At 40.7% G+C, this 25,986-nt stretch overlaps 1 protein-coding gene across 1 annotated transcript; it reads left to right on the top strand.

The window, feature by feature from the left end:
• On the top strand, nucleotides 1-25,986 carry gpr20 (G protein-coupled receptor 20). Its single transcript, XM_078398596.1, has 2 exons — nucleotides 1-57; nucleotides 24,755-25,986. The coding sequence occupies exon 2, from the start codon at nucleotides 24,762-24,764 to the stop codon at nucleotides 25,767-25,769; it is 1,008 nt and encodes a 335-aa protein (XP_078254722.1). The 5' UTR covers nucleotides 1-57; nucleotides 24,755-24,761; the 3' UTR covers nucleotides 25,770-25,986.

Raw genomic sequence — 25,986 nt, 5'->3', positions numbered from 1 at the left:
CTCTAAAACATCTAAATTACAGCGGGAACCAGCTGCTCTCACTACAGTCGACAGCAAGTAAGTTCTCCTATTGTGCATTTTGCAAGAAAAGGTTTTAAAAGACAGTTTATGAAAAGCAACTTTTATTTCAACCTATTGTAAAATTCAAAAGTGAAATTTTCTCGCGAGACAGGATCCTTGTTCCTTAATGAAATGCAACCAGCTTGTTTTTAAAAGTAAACGTAAGTAGTAGTTTTAAGATTCCAATGCTTATTTTTCCAGTGGTTACATGTTGCAGTACTGGAGTTCCAATGTTAGACATGCCGATTGTGATACATGAGTTACATCTGTAATTTTTACTAATAGATTCCAGTTTTACAGTCAACGGATGTAAAACAGAAATCTATCGTTAAACGTACTATAACTAATATTTTAAATTAACTATATAATGGATATATTTTCACTTCTGTCAGTTTGTTAAACTTTGCAGCACTGACAATGTAAGAGATCATAAACAGTTTATAATATATTTTGTTTGTTATGGCACTTTAAGTTTTTCATTTAAATATCATATCAGCATGAAAATGATTATAGAGATATGAGTAATGTTCTGCGCACTTGGTAATTTTTCTTTTTCCATCAAATAAGCTGTTATCCATTGTGGAATCTTTTGGGTAAATGAGGCATAACATTTGTTATAACCACAATGAGAAGAAGCCAAGATTACCACAGAAAAATAAAAGGGAAAGTAGATGTACACTTCAAGGGATTAGTTTTTAATATGTTGTTGTAAAAGCTAAGGGCGAAAGCGTGTAAGTGTATCAGAGAAGACAGTTTCAAACTATGAAATAAAAGCATTGGTGATTGAGCAGAGGAAGTAGAAAGTGCTAATACCATTCGGTAGACGATAATTTGATGGTCAATCATTCAATTCAAAGATACTTTATTGTCACATGTACTGTACCTAGGTATTGTGAAATGCTTTGTTTTGCAGACAACCCAGTAAAATCATATAGCAAACCTCACCTAGGCAGTACACAGGCACAAAAGTAGTTTGGAGATGGAAGACGAAGTGGAATGAAATAAAACTAATGGATTTGAAATTGGGTGTTGATTGAAGTATGGAATTAACACTGCTCAGAGAGTACAAGCAAAACCGTAGTACTGAAATTAATATGATGCACTTGAGCATTGAGTTTGTGCCACAAATGCGATTAGTCTGGACAGAATTTGGGAAAGTTCATTTGGGGTTGATGATTGAACGGATTTTGATTTTAGCACTTGATCGAGAGAAACTGCAGTGTAGGCAAAGGTTTTTTGAAGGTACAAAATAGAGCTGGGGTGGCAGATAAAAATAACAAAATTACAGGCAACTTGGTTCTGTCTGGTGTGTGGTTATGTCATGACGCTGGGAACATTCCGGATTTATAAATATTACCAGGTTTTCTGGAAATTCAGAGCAGCAGTTTCAGAAGAACTTAAAATATCCTAAACCTCCCCCAGTTCTCCCCAGGTTACTGCAGGATGCCGTTCCTGAACCCAATACGTTACCCGAACAATTCGCAAATCAGAAATGCATCTGCAACCCGAGTTCCCACACTGCATAAGATGTCTGCAGAGGCAAGTATTCCCATTGGAATATAGACACAAAAAGCTGGAGTAACTCAGCGGGACAGGCAGCATCTCGTTTTGCATCTATCTTCAGTTTAAACCAGCATCTGCTGTTCCTTCCTGCATATCCCATCGGAATAGAAAAGCTGAAGGAGCATTTAAATCTCGTTTTTGCCATTCTTAATAAAAAGCTGATTATTAACTAATTTATCCCTGCTCTACCTCTATGTTCTTTGAAAATATTTTACTGCAGATGAGATTTTAAATTCTATTGACTTTTAAAAGAACATTGCTGCAGGCCTGGACGGCACATACCCACATAGGCTACGCAAAATAGGCATGAATGTGTTAAGTAGAATATATTCTTCCTGGTTTCAATATGACCAAGAGAATCTGACAACCTGGGGCCCTAACCTTCCAAGGGGGTCCTATAACTATCCGACAAGATGTAAAACCAGGAAAAGTCAGGGAACATATGGAATTGGAATAAGTTCCACTTGTCGCCTAAAAAGGTCATGGCAGGCATTTGTAATAACCTCAGAGAATTACAAGTCCTCAACCTTACAGATGGGTCAATGCTTCCGTAAAAAGTAACAGATAAAGGTAGAACAGAGAACACATTTGGAATTCTCCGCCACAGAAGGCAGGGGAGGCCAATTCACTGGATGTTTCCAAGAGAGAGTTAGATTTAGCTCTTAGAGCAAAAGGAATAAAGGGATATGGGGAAAAAGCAGTAACGGGTACTGATTTTAGATGATCAACCATGATCATATTGAATGACGGTGCTGGCTCGAAGGGCCAAATGGTCTATTCCTGCACCTATTTTTCTATGTTTCTATGTTTCTATTAGTCATCAACATGGTAGAGGTCCAGAATTTGTTGCAATGGTACATCTCCAGGTGAATGATGTGAATTGGCCTTTTCATTTCAGATTACACTATCTACACACTGCATGCTACTGCAGTTCTAAATTTATAATGGCCCAACTGTGGCAATGTCAAATCTGGGATCAGGTAAGTTCAGGTTGATAGTCAATGGAATAGATATTAATAGACAATAGACAATAGATAATAGACAATAGACAATAGGTGCACGAGTAGGCCATTCGGGCCTTCAAGCCAGCACCGCCATTCAATGTGATCATGGCTGATCATTCACAATCAGTACCCCGTTCCTGCCTTCTTCCTATACCCCCTGACTCCGCTATCATTAAGAGCTCTATCTAGCTCTCTCTTGAAAGCATCCAGAGAATTGGCCTCCACTGCCTTCTGAGGCAGAGAATTCCACAGATTTACAAAGAGAGAAATGGGTCTACTGGCAGATATGGAATTAAAACAAAGTAGTGCTAGAAACAGAAATAAATGGTGGGAAAGCGAATATAATTTAAGAGAGAGAGAGAGAGAAAAAAGACTAAAAGAAGAAGTTAGAACAATATTCATAGGAATGAGCAGTAAAAGAGGACAACGTAAACTATTATATTTGAAAATTGTTATGTTGGTCCTCATAAAAACGTGTGTGAATGATGAAGTGGTGTGATGAGGATTGAAGCATTCTTTAAATCTGAACCAGCATAATGTTTCAGATAAAGAACAGTGGATCAGATTTCAATACGACATAGAATTGGTTGGTTGAGCTAAGGCCAAATTCCATCTGGCTTATCTTCACCTTTCTGCAACCATTGTCCAACTAAAAAAAATGTGACTGTGAAGTCAGACATTAAAAAGATTTTTTTAATTGCTGGGAACATCCTAAAACCTGCATGTGTGAGGCTCCATAATTGAATTACTCCCTTTCCCAGCCTGCAAGGCTGTGAGGCATGTCAAAGCCATAAATTGCCCTTAACCGGATTCTAATGACATGAGTTACCAGCCCCAAATGGCTGTAGTGAGATTAATTCACGCTAACATCTTCAATCCAACAATTTCATAACATGATTAATGTCTATGCAGAGGCTCACAGTGAGCTTGCAGTTAAATTGGTTTTGGCAAGGCTTGCTGTGGTGGGACCAGCAACTGGTCGGAGCTCAAGATATACTTTTGTTTCATCACACAGTGATGGGGTAGTTTTTGCAAACTAATTCCACAAGCTCCATGAACTTGCAATTTCTGGACGGAGTTCGTCAAAGGTCTGCGTCCTTGTTGCTTCAAGAAAAAAGGACCCTAAGTCTGTAGCTGAAAACGTTTGCGTGCACCAATCACATGAAAACATCAGTCCCTTTCAAAAAATTAGTATCACTTTGCGTGATGTTAATGCAAACATACCGTGCAGCTGTCAGACCACAATCTGCACAGCCGAGCTAAAAAGAGCTGATGTCAGGAATTGAGAGCATGTTTTCATTTATTTTTAATGTGGTTTTGCAATTAATTTGCTGCACTTGAACTCGATTTCCCTTTTCCCCCCAAGGATTATCATTTGAGAGATTGCTACCAGCTCAGGGCCATAAACTGGGCTTGAAAGGATCTCAGCATTTTCAAAGGCTGAGAAGGTGTGATTATAAGTTGAAGTAAAGCAGATACATCCAGTGATGACGTGAAGGCTGGGTCGAGGAAGAACTGAGTAGGAAACTAATTCAGCAATAGCAAATTAAAGTACAAAAGAACTTACATGGTAAAACACACCGCCCTTATATTTATAGTAATCCTCATGATACGTTGTGATAGGGTCCCAAAGGGAACGATCACATTCTCAGACAACAGAATAACAAACTTCCTGATGTACTCTTCCAGCAAAAGATCAGTGGGACATAAATCCTGAAAAAACCATTGTCAGGCTAGAGACCTTGCCCAAAATCTTATGTAGACACAACTATACTGACAGGTCAGTTTTTGCACCAACAATCAACAGATTGTCAAATGGTGGCATGGTAGAGAGCAAAGCATGAAGAAATTAATCTTCTTATGTTCTATTGACCATGGAGGAAGAAAGCCCCTTGGGGCAGCCTATCAATATCTTCTGGAATTGTTTTTCCCTTGTGAATATTCCTCCTTCTGACACAGTTGGGCTGAATAGTCTGTTCCCGTGTTGTATGATTCTATGACTCTATGATATGTCAGCTGAGGTGAACTTAGTTGAGTAGCTCAGAGACTAGCATTGCCAGCATGGTTCAGTATGGGGCACTGATGTAAGAATGGGGTGGCGCAGCGGTAGAGTTGCTGCCTTACAGCGCCAGAGACCTGGGTTTGATCCTGACTGTGGGTGCTGTTTGTATGGATTTGTACGTTCTCCCTGTGACCGCATTAGTGCTCCGGTTTCCTCCCACATTCCAAAGACATGCAGGCTTGTAGGTTAATTGGCTGCTGCAAATTGTCTCTTACATGTAGGATAGAACTACTGTACGGGTGATCGATGGTCAGCATGGACAGTGTGCCAATTTGTACGCTGTATCTCTAAACTATGCTGTATCTCTAAACTAAACTAAAATAAACTCTAAACTAAACTAAGGAGACAATAAACCCACTTGCTCTGCAAAATATAGCAGTGTAGAATCCACATTTTCTGTGAAAGTACGTCAGTCCAATTTACCAGGTCTTCATCAATAGTCAATAGTCAATTTATTTGTCATATATAAATGCGCAGTGAAATGAAAAATTACCCACAGTCCAACAATAAAACCAATAAAAATAAGCAATAAAAATAAGCAATAACACACACAATCACAACCAACATAAAACAAAAAAAAGAAACATCCATCACAGTGAGTCTCCTCCAGTCACCTCCTCACTGTGATGGAAGGCCAGAATGTCTTTTCTCTTCCCCTGCCGTTTTCTCCCGCGGTCAGGCTGTTCAAGTTGCCACGTCACTCCCGCAGTAGGATTTCTCCATGGTTACATTTTGCTAGTTGAAAATTTGGTAGCTGGGAAGAAACCTTAAAGCTGCTTTACTGTGCCAGTTCTTCCATTTCTCTGTTCGTTCCCAATATCCTTCAAATTCATATTTTTCACATTTCCCCCATGCCTTTTAAAATGTTCTGCCCCATCTTCTTTCAGATAGAGAAACCCATTTTGTTCATCACATCGTATGAAAAGCAAACCCTTTTCCTTCACCACCTTCAGTGATGATCAAGAACTCAAAGATTCATAGAGTTGTTCTGCGCAGAAATAGGCCCTTTGGCCCACAATATCCATACTAACCTTTTTGCCTTTCCACAATAATCCCGTCTGTCTGCATTAGGCCCAAGAGTAGGAATAAACGGGTCCTTTTTGGAATGGCAGGCAGTGACTAGTGGGGTACCGCAAGGCTCAGTGCTGGGACCCCAGTTATTTACAGTGTATATTAATGATTTGGACGAGGGAATTGAATGCAACATCTCTAAGTTTGCGGATGACACGAAGCTGGGTGGCAGTGTTAGCTGCGAGGAGGATGCTAGGAGGCTGCAGAGTGACTTGGATAGATAGGCGAGTGGGCAAATGCATGGCAGATGCAATATAATGTGGATAAATGTGAGGTTATCCACTTTGGCGGCAAGAACGGGAAAGCAGAGTATTACCTGAATGGTGAACGATTAGGAGAAGGGGAGATGCAACGTGACCTGGGTGTCATGGTGCACCAGTCATTGAAAGCAAGCGTGCAGGTGCAGCAGGCAGTGAAGAAAGCGAATGATATGTTGGCATTCATAGCAAGAAGATTTGAGTTTAGGAGCAGGGAGGTTCTACTGCAGTTGTACAGGGCTTTGGTGAGACCGCACCTGGAGTATTGTGTGCAGTTTTGGTCTCCTAATCTGAGGAAAGACGTTCTTGCCTTAGAGGGAGTACAGAGAAGGTTCACTAGATTGATCCCTGGGATGGCGGGACTTTCATATGAAGAAAGATTGGATAGACTACGCTTGTACTCGCTGGAATTTAGAAGACTGAGGGGGTATCTTATAGAAACATATAAAATTCTTAAGGGGTTGGAGAGGCTAGATGCGGGAAGATTGTTCCCGATGTTGAGGGAGTCCAGAACCAGGGGTCACAGCTTAAGGATAAGGGGGAAGTCTTTTAGGACCGAGATGAGAAAACATTTCTTCACACAGAGAGTGGTGAGTCTGTGGAATTCTCTGCCACAGAAGGTAGTTGGGGCCAGTTCATTGGCTATATTTAAGAGGGAGTTAGATGTGGCCCTTTTTGCTAAAGGGCTCAGGGGGTATGGAGAGAAGGCAGGTACAGGTTACTGAGCTGGATGATCAGCCATGATCATATTGAATGGCGGTGCAGGCTCGAAGGGCCGAATGGCCTACTCCTGCACCTATTTTCTATGTTTCTAAGTTTCTATGACTTTCTATGCCTTCCCAAGTTATGTGTCTGACTAAATACCTTTCAAATATAGTAATTGTATCTGATTTTATCATCTCCTCTGACTCCAAGAGCTTGTAAATTTTAAAAGCTTTTATACTACTTCATATGTGACAAACACAACAATAAAAAGGCACCAACTATTCCCAATAGTGAGCAGAATCTTCATTGCCATTTTCTCTTCGGTCAACTTCGACCAAAGAAGCAATTCAAAGTTATACACAGATTACACTACTCTAAGCTTAAGCTGCATAAAATCTTTCCTGATCTCTCACCTTTGTGTAATAGATGCAAGACCGCTGAGGGTACACTCACTCACCACTTTTGGACTTGTCCAAAACTTCACAACTTTTGGTGTCTTTTATTTCAACGGTACTCTCCTGGTTTAAATGTCACTTTAACTCCGGACCCTGAAACTGCTCTATTGGGGTATTCCACAACGCTTGAGAAGCTAGACCATAATGCTCGCACAATCTTGGTTTATGGTATGGTAATTGCCAACAGATGTATTTTGAAACTATGGAAATCAGACTCTGCTCCTCAGTTTGAGACTTGGTTAAGAGAATTAATGGGCATCTTACACGTAGAGAGGCTGAGATATGAATTGTCTGGCAACCCTCAGAAGTTCTTCAACATATGGAACCCAGTGCTGCAGCATATTAAGGACAAGTAAAACTATCCCCTCAATGCCACATGCTTTTGTACCTTCTTTAAATCCAGCAGTGAAAATACTGAAATATTTGACTTGTGAAAATTACCTTGACTCATGTTTTTGTGCTTTAGTCTTTTTTGTTACATTGTAGTTATGTTTTATTTTTTATTTTTTTTATTTTTTTTATTTGTTTGTTTTTGTTTGTTTGTTTTCATGATTATGTAGGGAAGGGGAGGGATGGGGTTTACTGTTGTTGTTATATGCACTGTAATTAATTAAATTAATTTTTTTTTAAATAAACATTAAAAAAAAGAAGCTATACACTTGACCCACTATATTCCCAGCTCTTACCAAGAACAGTCAGCTATGCGATCAGAACTGATCTGATCCCCAACAATCACACTGGCAGTGAGCAATCTCTGAGGTGTCAGTAACATATCCCATTTGCACTATTTCTGCATAATAACATGAACTTCCAGAGAGCTTTGTTTAGAAATAGCAAGAAAAGACAAAAATGCTGGAGTAACTCAGCGGGTTAGGCAGCATCTCTGGAGTACATGGAGAGGTGATGTTTCGAGTCAGGACCCTTCTGCAGACCTTCTTTGGCATAACACTATTATGTTTTACATTTATATTAGAGAATCGACTTACTTATTTCTTTCAACTCTGTTCCTGAATTTTTTTTAAAAGCCTGCAGATAAAAACAGAAAACACCAGAAGCACTCAACAAGTGAGGCAGCATGTATGATCAGATCTGCCAGATGTCTTTCCAGCATTTTTTGTTTTTATTTCCTAGCTATGTTAAATGTCTACTCCCATTAATCTTTGTTAAAAATATTTAATCTCATTTTGTGCTCATTCACCTCATCACTTCATGATGTCATAGATACATAGAGCATGGAAACAGGCCCTTCAGCCCAAGCCAACCAAGTTGCCCCTTTTAAGCTAGTTCCATTTGCTCTCTTGTTTGGCCCATATCCCTCCAAAACATTCCTATCCATGTATCTATTCAAATGTCTTTGAATTGTTGATATGGTACTACTTCCTCTGGCAGCTTGTTCCATATATCTATCACCCTCTGTGAAAACATTGGCCCTCAGGTTCTAATTAAATTTCTCCCCCCTCACCTTAAACCTATGCCTTCTTGTTCTTCATCCCCTTACCTGGGCATTCACATTATCTATTCACCTGATGAATTTGTACACCTCTGTCAGATCACTCCTCAACCTGCTGTGCTCCAAGGAATAATGTCCGAAAGTCCAACCTCTTGCAGTAGCTCAGGCCCTCGAGTCCTGGCAACATCCTCAAATGATGTGATAGAGTCATCGTGTCATACATCATGGAAACAGGCCCTTCTGCCCAACTTGCCCACACCGACCAACATGTCCTATCTACACTAGTCCCACCTGCCTGCGTTTGGCCCACATCCCTCTAAACAAGTCCTATCCATGTACCTGCCTAAATGTTTCTGAATTAGTGATCTTGTTTCAATCTCCTCCATGCAGAATCATAAACTTTTTAGGGAGAAGGGTTTTGATTGTGACCATGCAGTATAACATGACTGTTTAGAGACAAATGTAACAGTCCAGCTTTTGCAGCATACAGAAAACTACAAGTATAAATTACAATCATCTGCAATATAGCATTGCAAGGTGGGAGGGAATAAGGGTCTCTAGGTGTGTGAGAGAGGAATTCTGTAACAGTCATAATCATTTAATTGATTGTGTAAACGCACTTCTAATAAGTTGGATTTATTTTTATGCCTCTGACATAGTCAGAATAAAGAGATTTATTTTGTCCATCCAAGTTAAGACATTTAAAAAAATAAAATGTACTTTGTTTGTGATTGTATTTGTAATCATGACCAATTTAATCTCACAGCTAAGTGTCAGAATTTACTCCATTGTCGCACTCTGGTTGTTGGCTCTCCTTCACCTGCCCCAGCAACATGAACACAAAACCTAGGCTCAAACATCTGAGTGCGGAGCTGTATGTGCTATCTTTCATGTAGAATAAAAAACCAGCTGTGAAGGATAGTATAAATCTTCATTTAAGATCAGTGAAGAACATTCAGCACAGACGTGTCGAGGGGAGGTTATCTTTGACTAATCTGATTAAATATTTTGAGAACTTAACAAGGAAGGTCAACAAAGGTTATGCAATTGACAAGGTCAACAAGGAAATCCTGAGAAGAATAGTAAATTTGATCTAAAACTGACTCAATTGCAGGCCGCAAAGGGTAATACAAGAAAACCAAGAAGTACACAAGAAAACAAGAAATTAGGAGCAGGAGTAGGCCACCAGGATCTTCAAGCCTGCCCTGCCATTCAATGCCTCCACTACCTTCTGTGGCAGAGAATTCCACAGACTCACAACTCTCTGGGTGAAAAGGTTTTTCCTCATTTCAGTCCTACCCCTTATTCTTAAACTGTGACCCCCTTAGTTTTCTGGACTCCCCCAACATTGGGAACATTTTTCCACCATCTACCCTGACCAATCCTTTAAGAATTTTATATGTATCTATAAGATCCCCTCTCATCCTTCTAAATTCCAGCGAATACAAGCCCAGTCGACCCATTCTTTCATCATACTTCAGTCCCTCCATCCCGGTAATTAACCTGGTGAACCAACTGTATGCTGCACTCCCTCCATAATGGGACAAGATGACTAGGATGGGACAATTCTTTGATTATGTTGACTGCTGTTGAGAGAAGAGATTTCTCCGCACTTCAAGTTTAAATGGCCAGGCTCTTCTTTTGTAATTACTGTATGTTCCCCTTGGTCATGACTATCTTCCTGGGGAAAACATGACAACATCTACCCTTATAAACCCGCTTTGGATCTTATATGTCTGAATAAGATCACCCCTCATTCTTTGAGAAGCTCTCATGCCTCTCTTGATAGGACAGGAGATAAGAACTTCTTAGCCTGTTATAATAGGCAGTGCAGATATGAAGGATGAACTTCCCCCTTGCAAGAGTGTCAAAACCAGGGGGCACAGAATCAGAGTCATGTGAACAGGCCCTTCAGCCCATCTCAACCATGCCGACCAAGATGCCTGTCGACCCTAGTCCCATTCCACCCGTATCCCTCTAAACCTTTTTTATTCATATCGCTGTCCCAATGTCTTTTTAATGTTGTTGTAGCCTCAAACACCACAAACTGCCTCAAACACTTCAATTAATAGCTTTTGAAATAATTGATGCAAGTTCAGTGGATGGAATCTGCCATCCTTACCTTTCTGGCATACGTGTAACTCTAGACCCACCAATATAGTTGACTTCTAATTGGCCCAACAAGGGAAATTGTAGATGGATAAAGCTTATTGGCAAATCCTGGATTCCAAATAATAAACAAATAATTTTTTTAACAAGACATAGAATAGTGGATAGCGTGGATGTGGAGAGGATGTTTCCACCAGTGGGAGAGGCTAGGACTAGAGGTCATAGCCTTAGAATTAAAGGATGTTCTTTTAGGAAGGAGGATACATTTCTTTAGTCAGAGGGTGGTGGAATTCTTTGCCCAGAAGGCTGTGGAGTCAATAGATATTTTTAAGGCAGATAGATAGATTTTTGATTAGTACAGGTGTCAGAGGTTATGGGGAGAAGGCAGGAGAATGGGGTTGGGAGGGAGAGATAGATCAGCCATGATTGAATGGCAGAGTAGACTTGATGGACCGAATGGCCCAATTCTACTCATATGTCTTATGACCTTATGACCTTATAACCAATGTTGCCAGCTACACCTCTGCAGAGCTAATGATGGCTTAGGCTTAGAAGCTATTTTTCAATCATAATGGATACATCAAACATAGAATGTTGATCAGTACAGTTAGGAACAGGACCTTTGGCCCACAATCTGCCTGCCAAACATAATGCCAAGTTAAACCAACCTTGATCCAATTGGCCAAATGGTCTCTCTGCCTCAATATTCTATCATCTCTGGATAAAAGGATACCATGGCATTATTTTAAGGAAGAGTATATTTTTGGCAATGTGGTCGACATTTATCTCTCAACCAACATGACTGACTGCTCTTCTGGCCATTTTAGTACAAGGTTTTGTTGTGTGTAAAATCACAGCCATTTTTGTCCACAAGACAGCAATAACTACACCTCAAAAGTATTTATTTGGCTCTAAAAGGTTTTGGAACGCCTTAATCCATTATAGAGATCTCTTTGAATTTATTTTCTGGACTCAGCAAGAAGCTGGGGGAGGAAATAACTGTGTAGCTGTAGAAAATCCAAAAATATTTCACCATTCCATAATCAGGCACTTATTTAATTTGAACAAAGTCTGCTTACAATTTTATGATTTTAGAAATCATTGCTAAAATATTTATCATATTCTAAAGTTTAAGCTTGCAAAAAGTTTGGTAAATGTTCCTAATTCTTGCACTTGGCATAAATTTAACAATGTCTCTTAAAATATTTTAAAGCTTTTTTTTCAAACAGTTGATGACATTTTATTGGAATAAAGGAGATGGCTATTCGATTGCACATATCTGCTCTGCCACTCAGTAAGATTGTGGCTGATCTTTTATCTCTTCAATGTTTTTCTCCATTAACTCCAAGACCTTTAAGGACTGCAATGAGGTGGATTCAAGAATTCATTGTTAGCATTTGAGAGGTCCTTTCAAGAGTCTGATAGCAGTGGGGAAGAAGCTGTTCTTGAATCTGATGGCACATGTTTTCAGGCTATTATCTCTTCTGCCTAATGGGAAAGGGGAGATGAGAGAACAAATAGTGTGTACATGGTAGTTGATTATAATGGATGCTTTCCAGAGGCAGCCTGAAGTGTAAACAGAGTCAATGGAGTGGAGGCTTGTTGGTATGATGATAGACTGAGACATATTCACAACTCTTTAAAATTTATTTTGGTTTTGGGAAGAGCAGCTACCATGCAAAGTTGTGATGCATCCGGATAAGATTTTATATTCTTGAATGATGTGAACAAAAAACAAATTGAACAGATTATCTTTGAATTTTCAGTATATAAAATAGTTCTAATCATAGCTATGTCCTGATTGAAAGAAAATCATAAATATTTCTGGCAGTAAACATTTGCGTAATAGCATGCTGGGTAGAAATTCATCTGGACAATTAAAAATTGTATTAACAAGGACACAAAGTGCTGGAGTAAATCAGCGGGACAGGCAACATCCCTGGAAAATATAGATAGGTGATGTTTCGTGCCGGGAACCTTCTTCAGACCATCTTGAGTTGAAACGTCACCTATCCATGTTTTCCAGCGATGCTGCCTGACCCGCTGAGTTACTCAAACACTTTGTGTGTTTTTCGTAAACCAGCATCTGCAGTTCCTTGTTTCTACAATTTAAAAAATGTAACTTAACTGAATCTTACTTTTCTATCCTTACATTTTATAAACCCCCTATTCAAATGAATGGATTGGCAGATTCTTTGCCGGATTAGATTAGTAAACAGATTCCTGATTTTTGACGCAGAGAAACTCCAGTAATTTCCTACTCCATCAGTCGACCCCACAAGAAGCACGGCAGCAATAAACATCCAGGAGTTCACCAGCAGAGATTGGCCGACAGGTTTGAGACTTGTGTATTTGCACAGAATTGTAGCTCTTACAAACAGCACGGAACCAGCCCCTTCAGTCCACGCCAACCATCAAGCACTCATTAACATATAACATATATAACATATAACAACTACAGCATGGAAACAGGCCTGTCCGGCCCTACCAGTCCACGCCGACCATTCTCCCTGACCTAGTCTCATCTACCTGCACTCAGACCATAACCCTCCAATCCCCTCCTATCCATATACCTATCCAATTTTCTCTTAAATAATAAAATCGAGCCAGCCTCCACCACTTCCACCGGAAGCCCATTCCATACAGCCACAACCCTCTGAGTAAAGAAGTTCCCTCTCATGTTACCCCTAAACCTTTGTCCCTCAATTCTGAAGCTATGTCCCCTTGTTGGAATCTTCCCCACTCTCAAAGGGAAAAGCCTACCCACGTCAACTCTGTCCGTCCCTCTCATAATTTTAAAAACCTCTATCAAGTCCCCCCTCAACCTTCTACGCTCCAAAGAATAAAGACCCAACCTGTTCAACCTCTCTCTGTAGCCTAAGTGCTGAAACCCAGGCAACATTCTAGTAAATCTCCTCTGTACCCTCTCCATTTTGTCGACATGTTGGCATTCTCTCTGGGAAATACTAACAGTTCTTTGCAGAACACTTTACAATCCAGGCAAGGACTTTGAGTGGCCTTTAACTGTTTCTACACAATCATAACCTACAATAATTTATGTTGTTTTATTCCCCTGGAATTGATGATCTCTTAAACCACTCAACACTACCTAAGAGCACTTGTTTTGAGAAAGCCCAGAATGGACAGAAAATAATTGATGATATGTTTGATGTCATTGTTTTAAAACGTAATCTTGGGATGATCAAACCTAAGTTTGCTTTGATTGGGAATTTTCCTCTCTTTCATTCCAAAGAAGCAAATTGTTTCCACATAGAGGGAGACAGATAAAACAAAAATAGCCCGTAATTGTTGGTAACTTACTTGTTATTGCTCAGTGAAGCAAAACATGTGTCCCTGAAGAAACTGGAAGGAGCAGTCACAGCTGTGTCGAGACATTAATAGCTACACAACGTGGGAGATATAAAAACACCAAAAAATTCATGTTTGAGAATCTAGCATTATTAAAACAAATGATTTATGGCATGGCAAATGATGGAACAGATTGGTTGATATAGAATTGTCTTCTCATGGCTTAACTTTTAGTTTAGTTTAGTTTAATTTAGTTTAGTTTAGTTTAGAGATAGAGCACGGAAACAGGCCTTTCGGCCCACCGATTCTGCGCCGACCAGCGATCCCCATACAGTAACACTATCCCACACACACCAGGGACAATCTACAATTTACGAAGCCAATTAACCTGCAAACCTATGTCTTTGGAGTAAGGGAGGAGACCAGAGCTCCCAGAGAAACAGGAACATACAAAATCTGTACAGACAGTACCCATAGTCAGCATTGAATCTGGGTCCCTGGCACGGTAAGGCAGCAATGTGGCCAACATTTTTACATGCATTTTCTTGCAGAAAATGAGGGTAAATTCAGATGCTTGGCAGTTGATCAACTGTTCAGTTGGGAATTGAGTACAATGCAAAATCAGGAAAATGATGGAAAATTCTTTTCAGAATAGACCTTAATCCTCCTGAGAAACTTTAATCTAATTGATTAAGATTAACAAAATCTAAGTACTTTAAAAACAAGTTATTTCCTCTTTTCATTTACTTTACCAGCTTCCTGTCTTGAGTGTATTAATTCACAGGGCAATCTCCCAGTGCATGTAAACACATAGACATATCAGCCCATCCCTCCCAGCTCATCTGGAGCCTCAGTTCTACTACTGGCTGTGCTTGTTTTCCCACCATGGCTGTATACCATTATAGTGGCAAAAGATAATCTACTGCATTTTACGTGGGAAACGGGTTAAAAACAGATCTAACTAAAGTGCCCACGTGCTTCAGTTAACTTACTGGAGACTTTCCAAGCATAATAGTTGTACGGTCATTCAACCTGATTATAAAGTGATAGGGGTGAGACAAACCAAGTGAGAGCTCCTTGTATTCCATAAGGAATCTCCAACCATCAGCCATTTGACTCCACTGTTCCCAGACTTTCGAAAACTGCATTATTTAGATTCATGCAATCGGGGCTATTTACCCAAATTTTGAAGCAGTGTACTGTGCTTATTCTATCCCCCAGTGCTTGATCATGGTTCAACAGTACCTACAGAGCTTGGTTTGAATTGCTAAAGCAATTCTTTCCAACAAAACCCACCCCATGATGAGTATAGATGGTGGCGGGGGTGGGAGGGTGGATCATGTTGCAGTTATAAGACTGATTAGACCACACTTAAGATTATTGTGAAGGTAGACATAAAATGCTGGAGCAACACAGCAGGACAGGCAGCATCTCTGGCGAGAAGGAATGGGTGACGTTTCAGGTCGATACTCTTCTTCAGATTTAAGATTATTGTGTTCAGTTTTGGTCACCATGTTATAGGAAAGATATCAATCTGGAAAGGGTGCAAAGATTTACAAGGATATTCCCAGGACTCGAGGGCCTGAACTATCGGGAGAGGTTGCGCAGGCTAGGAATCTATTCCTTGGTACCCAGGAGAATGCGGGATGATTTTATAGAGGTGAACAAAATCATGAAAGGAATAGATCGAGTAAACACACAGAGTCTCTTCCCCAGAGTAGGGGAATTAAGAACCAAAGGAAATAGATTTAAAGTGAGGGGGGGAAAGATTTAATAGAAACCTGAGGGGTAACCTTTTTACAGAAAGGGTGGTGGTTGTATGGAACGAGCTGCCGGAGGAGATAGTTGAGGGCAGGTACTGTCATAAAGTTTTAAGAAACATTTAGATAGGTACATGGATAGGATAGGTATAGAGTGATATGGGCCAAACACAGGCACGGGGCATGTTGGGCGGTGTGGGCAAGTTGGGCCGAAGTGCCTGTTTCAATCCTGTATGACTCTATGAATCTATGATTGAAATGTTTTTTAAACAGCACCTCCTCCATTTGCAACTTTGGTGAAGAGTGGACGTGGTAATGAGTTTTTGAATTTTTAAGATACTTGAATAAAGATGACAAACTGTTCCCACCTTAAAATGTTCTCAGACTCCCATGTGTGCTTAGCCAAACTTAGAGGTTAAAAATGAACGGAGGTTAGATGACAACTCATTTAACCTACCAATTCACATGCAACCCTTCAGCTTTTTACCAGTGTTGACTGATGTAATAATCATGACCCCATTCTAGGGCCACCGACCCTGTGGGAAAAGCCAAGTGCAGGTATTTTTAATTAATCCCTTTTGTTAAAATTATTTACATTTATTTGAATAGTTGCTTGATGTCAAGGAATTCCTTCTCTCCTGAGATGCTGCCTGGCCCGTTGAGTTACTCCAGCATTTTGTGTCTACCTTCAATTTAAACCAGCATCTGCAGGTTTTTTTTCCTACAAGTCTTATACATATTGGTTTAAATATACAACGTTTACTGCAGCCTCATGTCCTCACTAAACCTAAAGGTAATTCTGGAAAACAAGTCCTGGTGAGTTTAAAGGGATCGTGATATTGGGGCCCCTGTGAGTTTAAAGGGAGCTTGGAAATGGGATCCTTGTAAGTTTAAAGGGCTCATAGAAATGGGGCCCCCATCTGAGTTTAATATGTGAACCCCCCCCCCCACCACCACACCCCTCAGCCCTTCCACCTATATCCTTCCTTCGGACATTACATTTCACTGCTAACAGGCCATTTTTGTTGTATTTGCTGAAAAAAATGCACTAGATGTCACAAAGTCCATCATACGTTTTACCCCATCTCTCACTCATTGACTGGCACAAATAGTACTCTTTCTAAAATGAATGTAAGGGTGCCTTACAAAGTACATGAGGTTCTTAAGGCACGTTTTATGCTCACTGTGAAATCAGACACTTCTCTAGTCAGACTTTGTTTCAATATTCTTTGTAGCTATAAAACCTGGCCACAACTAAACTGTTTGCTTTGTTGAAAATGCATTCCCTTGAAGTGAGTGAAACATAGAAACGTAGAAAATAGGTGCAGGAGTAGGCCATTTGGCCCTTCGAACCAGCACCACCATTCAATGTGATCACAGCTGATCATCCAAAATCAGTACCCCGTTCCGGCTTTTTCCCCAAGTCCCTTGATTCCCTTAGACCTAAGAGCTAAATCTAACTCTCGCTTGAAAACGTCCAGTGAATCGGCCTCCACTGCCTTCTGTGGCAGGGAATTCCACAGATTCACAACTTTATGGGTGACAAAGTTTCAGTCAATAGACAATAGACAATAGACAATAGGTGCAGGAGTAGGCCATTCAGCCCTTCGAGCCAGCACCGCCATTCAATGCGATCATGGCTGATCACTCTCAATCAGTACCCCGTTCCTGCCTTCTCCCCATACCCCCTCACTCCGCTATCCTTAAGAGCTCTATCCAGCTCTCTCTTGAAAGCATCCAACGAACTGGCCTCCACTGCCTTCTGAGGCAGAGAATTCCACACCTTCACCACTCTCTGACTGAAAAAGTTCTTCCTCATCTCCGTTCTAAATGGCCTACCCCTTATTCTTAAACTGTGGCCCCTTGTTCTGGACTCCCCCAACATTGGGAACATGTTTCCTGCCTCTAATGTGTCCAATCCCCTAATTATCTTATATGTTTCAATAAGATCCCCCTCATCCTTCTAAATTCCAGTGTATACAAGCCTAATTGCTCCAGCCTTTCAACATACGACAGTCCCGCCATTCCGGGAATTTCAGTCCTAAATGGCGTACCACTCATTTTTAAACTGTGACCCCTGGTTCTGGACTCCCCCAACATCGGGAACATTTTTCCTGCATCTACCCTGTCCAATCCTTGGATTTTATATGTTTCTATAAGAATTTTATATGTTTCTATAAGATCCCCTTTCATCCTTCAAAATTCCAGTGAATACAAGCCCAGTCGACCCATTCTTTCATCATATGTCAGTCCCGCCATTCCGGAAATTAACGATGAACCTATGCTGCACTCCCTCAATAGCAATAATGTCCTTCCTCAAATTCAGATAATAATCTGCCTTCCTGTTCTTGACACCAAAGTGGATAACCTCACATTTATCCACATTATACTGCATCTGCCATGCATCTGCCCATTCACCCAACCTATCCAAGTCACCTTACAGCCTCATAGCATCCTCCTTGCAGCTCACACTGCCACCCAGCTTTATGTCATCCGCAAACTTGGAGATATCACATTTAATTCCCTGGTCTAAATCGTTAATATATATTGTAAATAACTAGGGTCCAACACCGAGCCTTGCGGCACCCCACTCGTCACTGCCTGCCATTCTAAAAAGGACCCGTTAATTCCTACTCTTTGCTTCCTATCTGCCAACCAGTTCCCTGTACATGTCAATACCCTACCCCCAATACTATGTGCTCTAATTTTGCACACTAATCTTTTGTGTGGGACCTTGTCAAAGGCTTTTAAAAAGTCCAGATACACCACATCCACTGGCTCTCCCTTATCCATTCTACTTGTTACATCCTCAAAACATTCCAAAAGATTAGTCAAGCATGATTTCCCCTTCATAAATCCATGCTGACTTTGACCAATCCTCTCACTGCTTTCCAAATGCGCTGGTGTAACATCTTTAATAATTGATAATAATCTTTAATATTGCAGGAAAGACCTGAAATACTCCCATGCTGAAATAGCCCCAATATCTCTAAGATATCTCTAGGATATGCTGACAATCTAGAGATATTCTATCACAAGGGCCTGAGCTACAGGGCAGGTTGGACAGGCCTCTCTCTCCAGCTCTATGTTATCCTTGAAGCACTTTATTCCTTTATTCCTTGGAGCACAGGAGGCTGAGGAATAATCTAACAGGGGTGTATAAAATCATGAGGGGAAGAGATAGGGTGAATGCATGGAGTCTTTTATCCAGAGTAGGGAATCAAGAATCGGAACACGTAGGTGTAAGGTGAGAGGCCCAAGATTTAATAGGGATCTGAGGAGCAACATTTCACTCAGAAGGTGGTGGGTATATAGCTGCCAGAGGAGGTATTTTTGGCAGGTACTGTAACAGCATTAAAAAGACAATTGGGTAAGGTACATGGATAGGAAAGGTTTAGAAGGATATGGGCCAAAGGTGGACAAATGGGATTAGCTTAGATTGGGCATTTTAGTCGGCATGAATGAGTTGGACCAAAGGGACCGTATCATGCTCTATGACTATGACTCTATAAATTAATTATCTCTGGAAACGGTTAAAGTTTTGGAGTGATTCTGAAACTCAGTAACTCTGGATATATTGTAGCTGACATGCAGTAATTTTGTATCCAATTATCCTTGGAATTACTGACTAGTTCTGGGGTAATGAGAACATGTATCCACCTCCTCAAGTAAATCATTTGCATTTATTCATTATAAATGAATCTGAACAGCAAGGAGGAATTTTATGGGGTGTTCCTGAGCTTCATTCAAACCCTGCAATTGCTGTTTTGGCTGATATTTACAAATTTAGCACAAATTGGGATTTATAGCTATTTACACTTTAGACTTTAGAGATATAGCGTGGAATAGGGCCCTTCGGCTTACCGAGTCCGCACCAACCAGCGATCACCCCGTAGGCTAGCACTATTCTACACACTAGGGATCATTTACAATTTGCAGAAGCCAATCAACCTACACACCTGAATCTCTTTGGAAACCGGAGCACCCGGAGAAAATCCACACAGTCACAGGAAGAACGTACAAACTCCGTACAGACAGCACCCATAGTTAGGTCATACCCTGGTCTCTGGCGCTGTAAGGCAGCAACTCTAACACTGCACCACTGTACTCTGCAAATCTTGGCAGCAAAAAGAGAAATATATTCACAATGCATCTCTATTCACTCCTGGAGAATTTATCGCAGACACTCTGTAAACAGAAGCAATAGATTCTGACAGACTACACCATTTCAGTTGCTCTGGTGCTACAAATTCAACATGGATAATCAAATTTCCTTTTTAGGAAAGTCTGGATTTTGACATATACAAACTTTTCAATCAAAAAAAACCACAAATGAAACTTTGGCCGTGACTAATAAAATCTGATTGGCGATGAAAAGCAACAAGTGTTCCTGAGCATGTTTTAAATTGATCGTTGCTGGAAAAACGACTAATGCCGGGGCACTCTCTTCGCCCTGCAGCACATGTTGACTATAGCTGCAAACAGTGTCATATTCATTGCAAGGCGAGGGCCAATTCTAAAGATCAGTAATCCTGGCCAGAAATCATTGCTGCCTCTAGTATCTGATGCCCCATGGTTTGAAGTTCGTGGACAGACATAAGGCACAGTAGCCTATGAATTTCCATCCAGCAATCAATGTAGGGAATGTTTGATAACCATCCTCTAATGCATACATATACTCAAGCAATGAGAATACTGTGGATAAAATCTTGCTGGAGCAACATACAGTGGGGCAGCACAGTGCCGCAGCTGCTAGAACTGCTAGCTCACAACACCAGAGAACCGGGTTCAATCCTGACCTTGGATGCTGTCTGTGGAGTTTGTACGTTCTCCCTGTGACCACGTGATTTTCTCCAGGTGCTCTGGTATCGTCCCACATACCCAAGATGTGTGAGTTTGGTGGTTAATTGGTCTCTGTAAATTATCCCTAGTGTGTAGGAAGTGGATGCTAAAGTGCGATAACATAGAACTAGTATAAACAGGTGATCGATAGTCGGCATGGCCTCGGTGGGCCGAAGGGCCTGTTTCCATGCTGTATCTGTCTAAACACATCTCCCAGCTTGCATCATTATAACAAAATGTATAAAGCCAACCTACAGTTGATAGTTAAAACTAAGTTGTGAACTTGCCAAAGACACAGTTGAACAGATTGATTTTAATTATAATATTGATCTTCTGTACTCAATGCCTTGACTGATGAATACCAGCAAGTAAAAATGTTTACTATTCCTTTTCTCCAGAGACCCGCTGAGTTACTCCAGCTTTTTCTGTCTGCTTTCTTCATTACCCGGTCTTAGAAACATAGAAACATAGAAAATAGGTGCAGGTGTAGGCCATTCGACCTGTCTACCTATGTTGTCACTTTCAGGGAACTATGTACGTACTCCTAGATCCCTCAACTCTACAATGCTTCTCAGACCCCTACCATTCACAGCAAAAGTCTTACTTTGATTTGATTTCTCAAAATGCAATGCCTCACACTTATCTGAATTGAACGTCATTGCCAGTTCTCGGCACACTTGCCCAGCTGATTGAGAACAACTGTCTATGTTACCTCCTATGTTAGTGTCATCTGGAAACTTTCTATTCACACCCTGTACATTCTCATACAAATTGTTTAATTAAATGAAGAACAACAATGAGCCCAGCACCGATGCTTGTGACACACCACTAGTCACGGGCCTCTAGTCTATTCAAAGATATTCTGCCATCACCATCTGCTTCCTACCATAAAGCCAATTATGAATCCAATTAGTTACTTTTCTGTGGATTGCATGCAATCTATCCTTCAAATTCACCCTACCATGCAAGACCTTGTCAAATGTTGTGCTCGAGTCCATTTAGACATCTACTGCCCAGTCCCAATCAATCCCCTCAGTTAGCTTTAACAAATTTGTGTGGCTCATTTCCCATGGCAAAGCTATGCTGAATATCCCTAATTAGTCCTTGTCTATTCAAATGCCGGTAGATCACAACCCTCAGAATCCACTGCAGTAACTTACCCACCACTGATTCAGGCTCTTCTTGCCACCCTTCTTAATAATGGTACAGCATTAGCCACCCTACAGTCAATTGAATAATGAAATTCTTTATTCACCCTCTTAATTATCTTTATCCAAAAGAATGCAAGACTTGACTGTGTAACTAGTTCTCATATTTTGTCACATTTATCTTGCATGAACTCTAAGACCAAAATAACCTCCCTGAGGCTTGGTGCCCAAAATTGAATTCAAAATTCCAGATGAAGACTCACTGGAATTTTACACAGCAGTAAACAATTTTTTGTTCCACCCTAATCCAGTATTCTTAACAATGGCCATCTTTCATTGGCTGTTTGAATTATTTTTGTATCCTTCCATTAACTTTTAGTGATTTTGTGTTTGTTTTGTTGGGAGACTTCGGGTTTGCTTTAGTCTAAATTCACTTCCTTAGGTCCAATGTGTTTAACACCCTCTGGGGGGGGGGGGGGGGGGCAGGAGGGAGACAAAGAAGGGATGAGCACTTATTGTAACTTTACCCGTGCCTTCGTAGTGACTCTTTTGTGTACTGTGTGTGCAAAAACAAAGAATGTCACTGTACCCAGGTACAAGTGACCACAAAGTATCATCTGTCCATTCACTCAATCTATTAATGTTGTTGCTGAAATGAAATGTCAATAATAATTAAATGACAGTCGGAACAGATGAAGGTATATCTCAGTTTGCTGCCTGCACTAAGCTGGAATGCAGATGAAGTGGAATGGATGAGAGCAGAAAATTGAACAGAAAATTAGTTTAATTTAGTTTAGTTTATTATCATGTACAGTGAAAAGCTTCTGTTGCATGCTAACCTGTCAACCGAAAGATTATACATGATTACAGTCAAGTCATGTTCTTGTACACTGTGGATGCCTCAAATGTAATCATGTGTAGTATAGACTGGTTAGCATGCAACAAAAGCTTTTCACTGTACCTCGGTACACGTGACAATAAACTAAACTAAACTAATATTCTTTGCAATTTTATGCTCTCATCCATTCTAGTTCATCTGCATTCCAGCTTAGTGCGGGCAGTAAACTGACATATACCGCTATCTGTTCCTTATCATTGAAAGGGAGAGCAGTGATCCTGAAACAGAGACCTAGCATATGCAGCAGGTCATACCTACCATGAAAACCCACCCAACACCCTAAACTCAGTCCCCCTGTGTTAGATTTAGATTTTTTTTTAGATTTAGAGATACAGCGCGGAAACAGGCCCTTTGGCCCACCGGGTCCGCGCCACCCAGTGATCCCTGCACATTAACACTATCCTACACACACTAAGGACAATTTTTTTTTTTTTACATTTGCCCAGCCAATTAACCTACATACCTGTAAGTCTTTGGAGTGAAGAATGGGCATAGAATTCCACTGGTAGAGGTGGCACTGGATTAGGTTCTGAGAGGTAGGAGAGTGAGGTTCTGCAGATGGCAATTCAAAAGTCTGAAAAGATGATAAGCCAGCAAATGGTGGATGAGCAAGAAATGACTAAGTCATATTCATAGAAACATTAAAAAAAGTTTATTCTGATTTTCATGAATGTACTGTTGCTAATGTCCTTTAGGCAAGGATATTTGGAATTGTTGGCTTATTGTGGTTCAATAGACAATAGACAATAGACAATAGGTGCAGGAGTAGGCCATTCAGCCCTTCGAGCCAGCACCGCCATTCAATGCGATCATGGCTGATCACTCAATCAGTACCCCGTTCCTGCCTTCTCCCCATACCCCCTCACTCCGCTATCCTCAAGAGCTCTATCCAGCTCTCTCTTGAAAGCATCCAACGAACTGGCCTCCACTGCCTTCTGAGGCAGAGAATTCCACACCTTCACCACCCTCTGACTGAAAAAGTTCTTCCTCATCTCCGTTCTAAATGGCCTACCCCTTATTCTCAAACTGTGGCCCCTTGTTCTGGACTCCCCTTACATTGGGAACATGTTATCTGCCTCTAATGTGTCCAATCCCCTAATTATCTTATATGTTTCAATAAGATCCCCCCTCATCCTTCTAAATTCCAGTGTATACAAGCCCAATCGCTCCAGCCTTTCAACATACGACAGTCCCGCCATTCCGGGAATTAACCTAGTGAACCTACGCTGCACGCCCTCCATAGCAACACCAGAGTGACCTGGTGGAAGAACCTCCCCAAACTCAAAATGCATTGGCTTTCTATACCTTTTAGGTACAAAGATAATAACTGATGATTAAATACAAGTTCAATAGTTACAATGCATAACTCCAATGTGACAAATTCTTAAACGCCCTCAGAAATTTTCTAGCAGGTTGTTCGATTCAAATGGAATCAGGAATGGCCACAAAAGCTAACCTAGGCAGAGATTACCATGAAATAACTAAAAGCGTGAAATACGTTAAGAAGCCACTGTGGGTAATTTTGAACTTTGTCCAGTCAGATAAAAAACTATACAACTGAGAATGCACGAAATTACTCAATAGAATTAGAATGAAGAAATTTCTAATATGGACAAGCAATCTTAAGAGGTAAGAGTGTTTAATTATCATATGTACCAAAAACGGAACAATTAAATTCTTACTTGCAGCAGCATAACAGGTCTGTCAACGGTACTCATATATAACACAATAAACAAAAACAAAAGTTCAATTAAAAAAGACAATATTAGTGTAAAACAAACGCTCAATGTCCTTAATGCAACCAAGTCAGTTCGTAGTTTGAAGTTTGGTTGGTGTTTGTAATGTTCAAGAACCTAATGGAAGTTGGGAAAAAGTTGTATTTGAACCTGAAGGTCATGGTTTTCAGACTCCTACACCTTCCTCCCAATAGCAAAAGTGAAATGAGAGTGTGGGCCCTTGATGATGCTGGCTCTGCTGTTTAGAAAAGTCAAATTACTCCCTTTGATATAAATTACTTGGAGAACAGTTAATTTCACTGAAATGTTTTTTATCTTATTGCAGGTCAACCATGCCGAGTGCAACAGCTGAACAAAGTCTTGCCAACATATCCACGAGTATCCATGGCAATGGAAATCACACCCACAAGGAGCCTTACCTAAATAAACTAGCGCATCTCGATGAAGCTCTTTACAATGATTACTACAGTCTGTGGCTAGCCTTGATGATAATCAATGTTCTCATATTTGTGGTTGGCATTGTCCTCAACAGCATTGCATTGTATGTTTTCTGCTTTCGCACCAAGACTAAAACGACATCTGTCATCTACACTATAAACCTGGTAATCACGGATTTGATGGTTGGTTTCTCCTTACTGACCAGGATAATAATGTACTACAGTGGTGGCAAATGCCTGACATGCTCATTTGTGCACATATTCAGTTACTTTGTGAACATGTACTGCAGCATTCTATTCCTGACCTGCATCTGTGTTGACAGATACCTTGCCATCGTTCAGGTTGAAGCGTCACGCAAGTGGAGGAACCCCCACTATGCTAAAGGGATTTGTGTCTTTATCTGGCTCTTTGCCATCATTGTCACCTACTCTATACTCAGCACAGCAATCAAGTATGCTGCGTGCTGCCTGTCTAAGCTCTTCGCTCTGACTGTGTTTGAGTACTTTCTGCCTCTATTGATCATCACGGGCTTCACCATCAGGATCATGTGCGCCCTTGCCAAGCCAAACCTAATGCAGCAGAGCAAAGAAAGGCGCATGAGAGCTGTCCAACTTCTAGTCACGGTCCTGGTTATTTTCATGATCTGTTTCACACCCTTTCACGTCCGACAGGTTGTGATGTACATTTACCCTGATATCCCGCAGCACATCAGGCTAATCGTGTACCATGTCACGGTGACCCTGAGTAGCCTCAACAGCTGTTTGGACCCAATTGTCTACTGCTTTGTCACTAACAATTTCCAGTCCACTATGAGGAACATCTTCGTCAAGGCTGAGCCTGAACAGGCCAGTGGGGATGTCATCAGCATGCCGAAGAGCTCGAAAGCATCCACAATAAAGTAATCGTATGTACACACAATGATGAATGGCCCAGCACTGGACAGCGAACAATGAGCAGAACACGAAACTATGCCGTTCAAATATGAAGATGGGGACTTTAATGCGACATGATTTTTCTTACCTTTGCCTTTTGTTTTATTTGGTGCCTTGATGTACATAATACATCATTTTGTTCGGTTGAAATGAAAGTTACTCAAAGTCCCTTTTACAAGAGAAGAAT

Source organism: Rhinoraja longicauda, chromosome 4 (assembly GCF_053455715.1).
Source record: "Rhinoraja longicauda isolate Sanriku21f chromosome 4, sRhiLon1.1, whole genome shotgun sequence".
In the NCBI taxonomy this organism is placed as follows: Eukaryota; Metazoa; Chordata; class Chondrichthyes; order Rajiformes; family Arhynchobatidae; genus Rhinoraja; species Rhinoraja longicauda.
Note: the sequence above shows the minus strand (reverse complement) of the source record. Positions and strands in the feature narration are given on the sequence as shown.